This window comes from Juglans regia, chromosome 8 (assembly GCF_001411555.2).
Source record: "Juglans regia cultivar Chandler chromosome 8, Walnut 2.0, whole genome shotgun sequence".
NCBI classification, from domain to species: Eukaryota; Viridiplantae; Streptophyta; class Magnoliopsida; order Fagales; family Juglandaceae; genus Juglans; species Juglans regia.
Window position 1 is genome coordinate 2,330,722 of NC_049908.1, and position 11,774 is coordinate 2,342,495.

Consider the following 11,774-nt stretch of genomic DNA (forward strand, 5'->3'; position numbering starts at 1 on the left):
ATTTTTTTTTTTTTATAAGAGATAAATATTATATATATGAATGAAATAGGCATAGTTCATGTACACAAGATGTATACAGAAGAACGCCTAAATACAATCTACATGCGATAAATTAAAGACAATAAATCATGAACATTGCCCCCCTGCAATACAATAGCGGAAAGCCAAGACAATAAAGTGTGGAACAAAAAATTCTTCAACTCAGCCAATGTGCGTTCCTTATCTTCAAAGCAGCGTGCATTCCTTTCCGTCCAAATACACCACATGATGCACAATGGAATCATCTTCCACACCGCTACCACTTGATGACAGCCTTGCATCTTCCTCCAACAACCCAATAGATCCACCACCCTCATAGGCATAACCTAAGCAACCTCAACCCTTTGAAAGATCTCATCCCACAACACCCTTGTTACCTCACAATGTAGTAAGAAATGGTCCACCGATTCTCTATTCTTTTTACACATGTAACACCAATCCATGATTATACATCCTCTCTTTCTCAAATTGTCCGTGGTCAAGATCTTCTCAAGGGCGGCACTCCAAATAAAAAAGGCTACTTTAGAAGGCACACGAGATCTCTAAATATTCTTTCAGGGAAACGGAGTATGATCTTGTGTTGTCAAGATATTATAATATGCCTTCACTGTGCATAACTTGTGATTATTAGCCCTCCACTTCAAACGATCTCGCTGGACTATAGGGGTCCCTGTAGAATATAGTGAGTTGAAAAATTCTGCAACAATAGATAATTCCCAGTCATGAAAATCTAAGAGAATGTTCCACTGATACGAGTCATGAGAAAATAACCGCACATCCGCCACTGATGCCTCCCTGTTAACTGCAATACGATATAGAGCCGGAAAAACCCTTTCCAAAGCCTGATCTCCACACCGCATGTCTCGCTAAAAACTTATTCGATTGCCCTCACCAACTACAAACGGATTTGATTTGCAAAACATGGCCACCCCTTCCTTATAAACTTCCATAAACCCACACCATGCAAGTGATATCTCCAAAGCCATTTCCCCAATAGAGCTTTATTAAAAAAAATTTACGATAAGTAATCGATAATATTATAAATAGAGATAGGCAAAAACCCAAGTACACAAGATGGATACATGAGATAAAACCTATCTAGGTCAACGAAAGGGAAGCTAAAAAGTCATGTACATTCAGACCATTAAAATCTATAGCAATGGTCCATAACATTAAAGTACGGAAAAATAAAGCTCTAAGTTCTCCCGGTGACCGCTCCTTGTTTTCAAAAGTCCGATCATTGCGCTCTTGCCAAATACACCACATGATACAAATCGGGATCATTTTCCACACCTCCTTAATTTGTTGAACGCCTCTCGGGAGTGTCCAACTGGCCAACAGATCAACCACAGTTTCTGGCATCACGAAGGGTAACTCTACTCGACTGAAAACTTCCACCCACAAGGCTCTCGTTATCTCGCAATGTAACAATAGATGATCCACTGTCTCACCTGATCTCTTACACAAGCAACACTAGTCTAATATAACTAACCGTCGCTTCCTCAGGTTGTCAATGGTCAGAATCTTCCCCCATGCTGCTGTCCATGTAAAGAAAACCGCTTTCGGAGGCGCCTTATTTCTCCAAAGTCTCTTCCATGGGAACTGAATGGTTGTGGTGTGGGAAAGGGACTTATAGAAGGATCTAACAGAGAAGATGCCCTTACCCGTCGGGTTCCACCATAAGCTGTCAGCTTGCTGTCTATTCGGCTTCACAGAATATATGAGGTTGAAAAAGGCTTCAAAAATGTCTACTTCCCAATCTTGTGCCACTCTACTAAATGTACGTTCCACTGCACATGATCCCCTGATATACTTATGAGGTCCTCAATGGATGCTTCCTGGTTGCGAGCCACGCGGAAAACAGCTGGAAATGCCTCCTTTAGGGCCTCACTCCCGCACCAAGTGTCCTCCCAAGACTTAATACGAGATCCCCTCCCCAACACCATTTTAGAATGAGTAATAAAGTCCCCCCACCCTCGCCTAATGTGTTTCCATATCCCCACTCCACTTGCCCCAATTACCTCTTTTGTGCACCAGCCCCCCCCATAAGCTTCCATGCTTATAATCAATCACCAGTTTCCATAGAGTTTCGGTTTCCAAATTATACCGCCATAACCACTTCCCAAGCAAAGCCCGATTGAATGTTCTCAAATTCTTTATGCCCAACCCACCTGACGAGATTGGTCTACACACCTTGTCCCAACTAACTAAATGAAATTTGAATTCATCCCCTATCCCACTCCATAGGAAATCAAGATACAGTTTCTCAATTCAAGCCGCTACACTGACAGGCAATTGAAACAAAGATAGAAAGTACGTTGGTAAGTTAGAAAGGGTACTCTTGATGAGAGTAACCCGGCCACCTTTCGACAAATACAATCTCTTCCATCCTGCCAATTTTATTTCTATCTTTTCAATAACAGAATCCCAAATGGATGAGGCCCTAGCAGCAGCCCCCAAAGATAATCCCAAATAGGTAATGGGAAGAGAAGCTATCTTACATCCAAGAATGCTAGCTAACTGCCTAGTATTGCTCACATTCCCCACTGGTACTAACTCTGACTTGTCAAAATTAATTTTCAGGCCTGATGAATGCATATTTATACTCGAGTGTAAACAAGCCTCCAAGATATTATCAGATCTTGAGTGCATAAGTTCTTAATGGCTTCTCTTGGTATTCATTCCAATGGCCTTCTGCCTTCTCTTCCTGTTAGTTTCCATGAGTCAGCAATAGAGATTTATCTAGTGGTTCCAGATTTGAATTTTCTTTCATATTAGTTCCTTTTTAATTGTTTGGCCATTCTTAAGGTGGGATTTAGCGTGATCATTTGTTCCCTTTTTACTTCAATATTTGCAGGCCATCCTGCGCTGATTGCACGTCACCGACCATTTCCTGTCACACATCGAGCCGCAGAGAGGTGGTTGCATCACATGCAACAAGCATTGGAAAGCACCCCGGATATCGATGCAGACTCGAAAATTAGAATGATGAACTTCTTCAGGTACAAAATTTTGGAAGTTCCTCTCGCTCATATTTAAGCACATCTTGTAGCATTCATTTTATCCCTTTTCTTTTTATTCAATTTTCATTAAACATTATGTCAATCCTTTGCATTTTTCAGGCACACAGCATTCTTTCTTGTGGCTGGAGATGAGCTCAAGAGTCCAAACCAACAACCCCTGTGTAAGCATGGGACCAGCAACCAGCTGCCCATGTAAAAACTTTTAGCAGGGTTTCCTTAATCAGTTAAGAGAAACAACAATATACTATTATTCATCATCCTCTTGATGTGAAAGGAATTTCCTAAATGCTTTCATATGGATAAATCTTATAATTAAGATCCTTACATATTTATATTACTATACAAAATTTATAAAGTTTACCACAGTGAATCCTTGAGAGACTCTTCCACCAAATGGATTTTTTAATTATTTTAGTTCTTGAAAAGGTAAGCTTCATTAAAGAAAGAATATCCGTATACATTGTCAGAGAGAGACGAAAAAAATAAAAAATTTATGAGTGGAACAGAAACAACCACTCATAAATTAATTGAGTGTTGAAATTATATGTTGATATGATCAATAAACTATATGCTAATATATATGCCTCAAGTTTGGTATATCATTAATGGAACGGAAACAATAGAATTATGAGTAAATTCTAGCTTGTTCATGCTCACAGAGAGGCATGATTTCGCATACACCAGACAATATTGCTCAGTTGCTCATTCCATTTCATTTACTGAATCTTAATGGGAATGGTCTTTGCAGATGCTGGCATCAAGTTTAGAGAGTCCCGAATGATGCAATAGACACTAATACTATATATTAGTTTATAGCATTCGAGATCTTGCTCCTTTTGTCAACCGAGTTCATTTCAGAAAACAGGGTGCAGCATTTTAGCTCCCATGATATATAGAAAATAGACAGAAAACATCAAAACATGGGCTTGATTCTCTTTGCTTTTATAATGCTGTCTTCCACTTGTGAATAGAAAAACAGCGCATGGGCAAGGCGCATTACTGAGAGAAGCCGTGAGACGACCTTTCAAAGGTGAGAGCATCTTTATTTGCTTTTGGATATATAGAGCAAGGAAGTAAAAGTTGGAAACATACAACGTTTTTTTTTTATTTTTGGTCTTGTGCTTTTGCTTTTATTGTGATCAGAAAATAAGGAATTTTATGCATCAATTACTATTCACTTCACACCTCACATCTCTAATTTTTTTTTTTTTTTTTTTTAAGATGTATGGGTGTTTTTCATAAGGTGTGAGGTAATAAATAGTGACGGACAAGAATAATTTTTCTTCCTAAAAACATTAGCTGTAACAGAACAGCAAAAACAAGAAACCGAAAAGTGTTTCCGTTGAGAAGTATTAGGTCTACAAAAAGAATTAATTTTCACAACCACCTATCATATGTTGCCTTGTTTCGCATTTGTTCAGAATAATCGAGTCAGAATATCAAACTTAATTCATTTGAAAAAAGAAAAGACGCAGAAAATTTAGAAATTGATGCTTGGAGAAGTATAGAAAATGCTAATCATAGGATATGAGCAAGATAGTTACATATATGGATCTTAGAGATTAAGATTAAAAATAAAAAATAAGCACATGATGAACATCAATCCAATAAACTGCCCATTCGTACACTTCGTAGAACTCTAGAAGGATCTGCAAACCGAGCTGAGAAAGACCGAGAAAGATTATCGGGATCCATCCACCCAGTTCCTTGATCGAAGTTCTTGGAATACGTCTTGGAATCGTATGTAGCAGCACGCATTAACGTAACTGCAGGAGTAGTTCTGCCAGGAAACTTCTTCTCACTTTTGGTTTTCTTCCAAAACAATTTCCATCTCGACTGTATTTGTGTGCTGCTGTTTTTGGAGCTTTCCACACAGCTCCGGCCTAGCTGGATGCATTCATGAGGAGTCTCTGAATCCAGATTCCACCACTTCTTAATACCCATTGCCAGACAGCAAGTTTTTCAGCAGCTTCGTGCCCTTGATCACGCAGGCGAGAGGTCTATTTATATGCATTCAACATAAGATGATTATCATATATATCTAAGTTGCATGTAGTTGTACTAATTCATCCATTCACCGAGCTGCTCTCTTTCCCTCCCTTTACACCATTTTTGACTGTCATTCTTCATGGGAAAAAAAATAAAAAGAATGTGTTGACTATGATCATTAGCTGAAGGCTCAAGCCTTCGTATCGTTGGAACGTACTGGCAGTTTAGGCCTCGTTTGAATTCAAAATCTTCAACTTATTTCAATTCATCTCATCTCATTATTATAATTTTTTAAAATTTTTACATAAAATATAATAAACAATTCGACTTTTTTAAATCTCAAAATAACTTTTCTAAATTTTCACATAAAATATAATAAACAATTCAACTTTTATTCTACTATTTACAAACCATCTCAACTTATCACTAAATTCAAACCACTCCTAAAAAGATAATTATATTTTTATAATTATTTTATAATTTTAATAAAACAGTATAAAAAAATTAGAAATGCTTAATTAACGAAAAAATATTGTAAAAAAATTACAAATTAAAATAATTTGATGTAATATTTAGATTATAAAATAATTTTTAATATAAAATAAATATTAAATAAAAACTTGCCTGTTTCTTTTCGGTGCAATGATCCGGTAGCTCAAATAATTTTTATAAAAAATAATATTCATTTGCCAGTAATGTTCAAAATAGGACAGCCGAAGGAGTCGTCCTTCGCTGGCCGCACGCCAACGTCTGCGTCTAAACTCCTTTAAAAAGTGCCGGTATATTCAACTTTCATCGGATGATGCGTTGAAATTTTCTAAAGACTAGTACAGTAATAAGAAAAAATTTACATAATTTTTACTATTTAAATAATTTCCACACATCACTTTTTTTTTTAAATTTTTATTATTTTATTATTTTATCAAGTATTTAATATATAAATAATAAATAAAAAAATAAATTTAATTTAAAAAAAATAAATTCAAAAAAAATTTAAAAAATATAATATGTGAAGATTGAAGATGTTATATAGCATTACTCCGTTAATAAACCTTGGTCAACTTGAAGAAAAAAGAGGCACATGATTCTTCCATTTGGTTTTTGCGTTATATTTAACTGTCCTGGCAATTTTTCCATTGATAAACAAAATCGAGGAAGAATGTCCAAGAACATTAGCAGGTTTCTAGAGGGTTGATTGATTCTTGATATTATTAACTAAAAGAGTCACACGGATAAACTTGCAACTTCTCGATCTTCCCAAAAGGAATATAGTACGGATTTTTTTTTTTTTTTAAAATCTAAAAATGTTATACTGAAATCTCACATTTTACACACTACTTAAAAAATATATGATTTAATTTTTTTATTCTCATATTTCATGAAATTATTCATAAAATATGAGGATAAATGAGTAAAATTACATATTTTTAAGTAGTGTGTAAGAGTGTAAGGCTTATATTTAAAATTTTTTATTTTTTTTAGTGCTGCAACCGAAGATTATATATAATAGGAATTTATTATGTATCAGTTACTATTCACTCACACACCTCATATCTATAATTTTTTTATAGAGTGTAGAGGTATTCTTTATAGGGTATAGAGGTATTTTTTATAATATGTAAAATGTGAAGTAACGAATAGAAACGAATGAGAAAAAAAACCAATTGTCCACACAACTGTCTTTTTCCTTCTTTTTTTTTTTTCTAAATTTTGGTGTATTAATCCATTATATTTTTAAAAAATATTCAAAGGATAAATACTTCTTTTTATATATTAATGTGATAAACAAGCTTTGCAGATAGATTTTTTCTTTTCTTTTCCTATAGAATCCATTAACGTCCTCGTGACCTATTGAACCACAAAAATTACATGTGAACTTTTCCCAAAATCAAAACATGCTTACCCGTGCAACTACTTGCGTGGAGAGCTTCCAACACGCACATTCAAATAGATATAACAGCAACGTTTTCCTCACAAGAACAAAGATCATAAAATTACAGCACCAACTTAAATAAGAGTGTCTGGAAAACCAAAGATGACAAGTGTTTAAGCTAAGATAAACTTCATAAGAAAATTTAGACCTTACACAAACTCAAACTCATGTAGGACCAACATCAGATTTCTGATACTGTGTGACGGACCTCACTTTCTGTAGGACCAACATCAGATTTCTGATAATGTGTGACAGACCTCACTTTCTCGTAAGTGTCAGAACAAGCATGAGCATAGCCTGACATGGCTCGGAAGAGCTCAGGTAAACGAGTTTTGAGACAACCCAGTGACTTCTCTCTCACCTGAATACAATGTGTTTGGTGAGATTCAACTTCCTCTTCCAATCTCTTCTTCAAGCTCTCAACTGCAAATTTCTTCTCCGAGATGGGATCCTTGGGATTTGCATCTTCACCTCTTTCAGGATCCATTTCATCTGGCCCCCTCCGCTGCATATATTTCTCGTACCATTCCTCAAATGCCTGGTTTTTACGTAAGAACTCCTTCCTGGTCTCCTCGCACTTCTCTTTTAGTTTCATCTCTTCCTCCTGATGGAGTATTATGGTTTTAATCACAGCAGCAAAGGAGCCAATTGCGGATTTCACAAGTTCATCTGGAAGCTTTTCAAGATGGTCATGCCACGATTGGAGGAGAGTTTGGATTGGAGGATGCTGGACTCTTGGTGGTGATGAGATTTTTTCCTTTAAGCTGCTTTCAATTGGGATAAGATTTAATTTTAACCAACTGTTAAGAGCTCGGATGTATTGTTTTTGATGAGTCGCAAGTTTTTCAAATTGCGAGTGCCACTTTTCAACGACATTCCAAAGTTGTATGGTGCGGTCATGGTGGTGTTTTGTTGTTTCCTTTGGAGCATGTGCAATGTCAAGGGACTTCAGGTCTGTAACAAGTCTCAGTTGGTTGCTGTGATGTGCACGCATAGTTGCCCACATTTTGGCCATCCTGTGGAGGAGATATCACATTTATGACCATGATCAGGCTCCTTTCTGGAGAACACAGTAACCATCACAAGAAGAATGGAAAATAATAAAATCTACCACAGAAAAGGGAAAAAACCCCTACATTATTAATGGACTAAACAGAAAAATACCATGACAGAGAGAAATGAGTATATATTTTATATTGACTATTATGGGTAGAAACAGAGCATATAATCTATTGTTTGCGGAACAGAGAAGGCCTGCTTTCTTATTGGTTTTTACAAAAAGAAAGCAACCAAAGAGGAGTTTAGTGCAGTTCTTGTATAAAAAGTAGAGGATGCATAATGATTAAGAAACAACTTCAGAGTCCAATTCACAAAGATCTGAGGTAATGCAAAGCAAAAGATTCAAACTGTATTTTGGAAATGCAAAAGCAAACATACTAGAAAACCACAATTAATTCGCCATACAAAAGCTGGATGCATGCCCCTGATGCCTAAGCAAAATGATTTTAAAAATGGGAGCAGCTACAGGAGGGATATTATGTGGAAAAAATTGAATTGAGTAGAGCATTATTAAGATTTGTCCCCAACTTCATAATGGTAAATACTTACCCATCAACAAGTTCAACAAGCTTTGGGTACAACTGCTCATCACGTAAACGATTTACTTCCAAAACCGTCGAATCCATTGATTGCATGTCGACTATATATCTTGTATGCAAATGACTTACCGCCGCTTTTGTTTTTTCCAAGGATTCAGCACTCACGTTACGTTTCTTCTGCTTGTTCAGCAGAGAAACCTTCCTCTGATACTCAAGCTTCATTAGCTCACCTTGCTGTCAGCAGGATGCAGATATAAATAAGATGCATACGTAATAACTTCGCATGTTTCACTCATACAAAAAGAAATCATATAAAACTACAATTACTAGCTCTGCACCATTGTCTCAGAAAAGTACAGTTAACCATTTATGCATAGGAACAAGAAGCTTCACAATTGATAAAGGGGCTGAAAATTTCCACGCCCTTGATTGTTTACTCAATTGCAAATAAAAACCATTCAAAGCAGAATGAGACCCGCCAGGACTAGTAGCAAACCATAATTGTGCAAAGAAATCAGTCAAAGGAAATGAAAAAACAGAAGAAATAAAAGGAAACAATGCCACATACCTTGACTTCTTGATGAAGTTTCTTTTCCCATGCTAACAACTTATCCAAAACGGTAGCATGAGTTTCATTTTCTTCCGAATCAAAGTCATCCTTCTCACCCTCACTAGTTGCTATAGCTCTGAATGATTTATTCCATGTGATAACACGCATTACCCTTTCAGAATGATCTATATGTCCTGCACTTCTTAGGGCATATTAGTTTGACCATCTGTGCGTCTAGAAAGAAACATTAAAAAGGAAATCATCGCTACAAATAGCATTGTCAGTCAGATATTCCTATAATTTCAGCTAAGTAGATCAAACATTCTTCCAATTGCTTGGAAATTTTGTGATCATCTGTCACTCAAGACAGGTAAATGTCGCATTCACCAAGGAACCAACTTCGACTTTTCTCTCACTCGTCTCCCACTCTTGAAAACCCAAAAAGGAAGGGAAGATCCAAGATTGATTTAGGATCCTCTCAAAAGGTGTATGAGAAACTAAAAATCTACTGTAAAGCACAAATCATGTAAACATGGGATGGGATTTTAGTTTACAGAATTATATAAGAGTGGGCAGATCTATGCTCCCTTTTGTGCTTTATTTTTTTATAAATTAGGTACATTTACGCTTTAGAAGCTTTACGTGCAACTTCAACAATCTATTAGTGTCCGACAGAATAACCTTAAGTACTACACATAAATTAATAACTGGAAAAGAAGTTCCACAGGAATGAATGCACATTATCCCCATTTCCTTTGTTAAAAAAAGGTTAATTTTAAGTCATTTCGGAGTAAAAATATTGCTATGAATATAGCATATTGCAGAGAGAAAGAAGAGAACCAAATAATGAATTACCCCGATTATCTGCGAAATTGGAGTGGTAATGCAAGCGAGTGGCCTCGAGCATGTTGGAGACCTCCTGTGCACTCTGGGAGGCTTTCAAGAAATGATCGTCAAGCTCACTCAATACCTTCATCAAACTAACACTGGGCACCGCCTTTCCAACTCTCTTAAACTCCTCCGGAGCAGTCTTTGTGCGCTCCATTTGCTTCTCCCTCTCCTCCACTCTCTCCGGCGTCTTCGGCTCCACCAGATCACTGCCATTGGGGCCCAAATTTTGGGTTTCTTCACCAAATGCCGCGCCTTCATTAATATTATCACAGCTAACGTTCTCGTTTAAAGACTGGCCCGCCGGGGGCATATTTTCCTCCACCATAAAAAAGTAATCCCAGGCCATGCCCTTCGATTCCGGCATCGGAGGGACCGCCTTCATTTCTGGTGTCAGTGGTGGGACCTCTTCCCCGGCCCCATTTCTTGAATCCTTTGCAATAATAACGTTATTTTTTATTCCGATATTACTCTCGTCATCATCTTCTCCTTCCTCCTCTTCTTCATCTTCTTCTTCTTCGGCAATGGCAATGGCCCTGGTTTTTCGTGGCTTTATCGGCATAGCCGGCAAGCTCGTGGTTCGCTTCATCGGGCCGGGGCCGGGGCCGGGACTCGGGGAGAAGTTCGGGAGCGGCGGAGGTGGCAAAAAGTTGTCCATGGGAGGCGGAGGCGGTGGCGGGGGTTGTGAGGTGGTGGGCTCCACCGGCTGCTGGTGCAGCTCTTCGGCTTCCCCGTGACCGTAGTCGCTGAGCGCGGCCCCAGTGTCTTTTAAGGCCACGGCGTAGCCGGAATGGCCTGCGGCGAAGGCGTTTCGGGCTATAACAGCGTCTTTGATGAGATTCTTGCGGTCCTTGCAGCGCGACACCGACTCTTCGTTGTCTATTCTGGACTGTGCGCAACCCATTTCTCGTGCGTTGTCAGATGCGGAATCTTGTTGTTTCTGAGGTTCTGGACCTGTTGGGTAATGGCTAAAACCTACAATAGTGAGATTATCGTGCTATGACTATGGAAGATGATTTGAGAGAGAGAGCGATGCGATTGAGAGAGAGAGAGATCAGCAAATTCAGCATTGCAATGAGCACATCGAGCAGAGCATGAAAACATTGAAAAGCGAGGGGATACGGCCAAGTTTGCACAGAGCCGGTTGCAGACTCAGAGAGCACCGAATGGAGAATTGTGCAGTCGCTGAGTGTAGCGGATTGACATTGTACTCGCTACTTTTGATTAAGAGGTGTCCTGAATCCTGATCACCATTTTAAAAATTATTAACGGTCACATTTTTTAAGGTAAGCAAACGATGTCGTCGTCCTATGTTGTCTCCAGATTTCTAACGCTTTTTACCTTTGGGAAATGCGATGGTAAACTTGACGCGATAAATCATATAGTAAAAATAAATTTAAGGTAATACATAAATTCATCTTAATTTATAAATTTATTTTTATAAGAATTTATTTTACCTTTTCTCCTTTAGAAATGAGGTTTCATCTTCTTTAAATTAGGTGTCAACTTCACTTAAATATTTTCGGATTCAATTTGGTGAGTAGATCTAAAATACATGATTTCGTTTATTAAATCAGGTAATTTGTAAAGTTTTTAATAAGGAATTGGGTCTAGAAAGTTTGAGCTTATTATCTTTTAAACTCATAATTTAAAGTATATGATATTTTTTAAGTTCACATTATTTATATTTTTTAAATATCTATGAATTTTAAAAAAATATAGTCACTGTGATATAATATGAATTTTGTGAAAAA

The 11,774-nt window shown here is 37.4% G+C and overlaps 3 protein-coding genes across 4 annotated transcripts in view; 1 reads left to right on the forward strand and 2 right to left on the reverse strand.

The window, feature by feature from the left end:
* LOC109016447 (nitrate regulatory gene2 protein-like) overlaps positions 1–11,220 on the reverse strand; it is a 17,517-nt gene extending 6,297 nt beyond the window's left edge. Inside the window, exons 1-4 of one of the 2 annotated variants that reach the window (XM_035693387.1) lie at positions 9,988–11,220; positions 9,151–9,326; positions 8,593–8,816; positions 7,154–8,000 (exon numbers count right to left, since the gene is read on the reverse strand). In XM_035693387.1, coding sequence (XP_035549280.1) covers positions 7,166–8,000; positions 8,593–8,816; positions 9,151–9,326; positions 9,988–10,924 — 2,172 coding nt within the window. In that variant the 5' untranslated portion in view covers positions 10,925–11,220 and the 3' untranslated portion in view covers positions 7,154–7,165. Of the gene's footprint in view, positions 1–6,954; positions 8,001–8,592; positions 8,817–9,150; positions 9,327–9,987 lie in introns of those variants that run through there. The other variant, XM_035693386.1, reaches the window with a different exon arrangement.
* LOC108981130 (two-on-two hemoglobin-3-like) lies at positions 2,686–3,400 on the forward strand. The gene is made up of 3 exons (XM_018952212.2): positions 2,686–2,713; positions 2,897–3,041; positions 3,162–3,400. Exons 1-3 carry the CDS (start codon positions 2,701–2,703, stop codon positions 3,256–3,258), a joined length of 255 nt encoding a protein of 84 aa, XP_018807757.1. The 5' UTR covers positions 2,686–2,700; the 3' UTR covers positions 3,259–3,400.
* Positions 4,662–5,006, reverse strand: LOC118349281. Its single transcript, XM_035693330.1, has one exon. The coding sequence runs from the start codon at positions 5,004–5,006 to the stop codon at positions 4,662–4,664; it is 345 nt and encodes a 114-aa protein (XP_035549223.1).
* Positions 11,221–11,774: the final 554 nt, after the last annotated feature.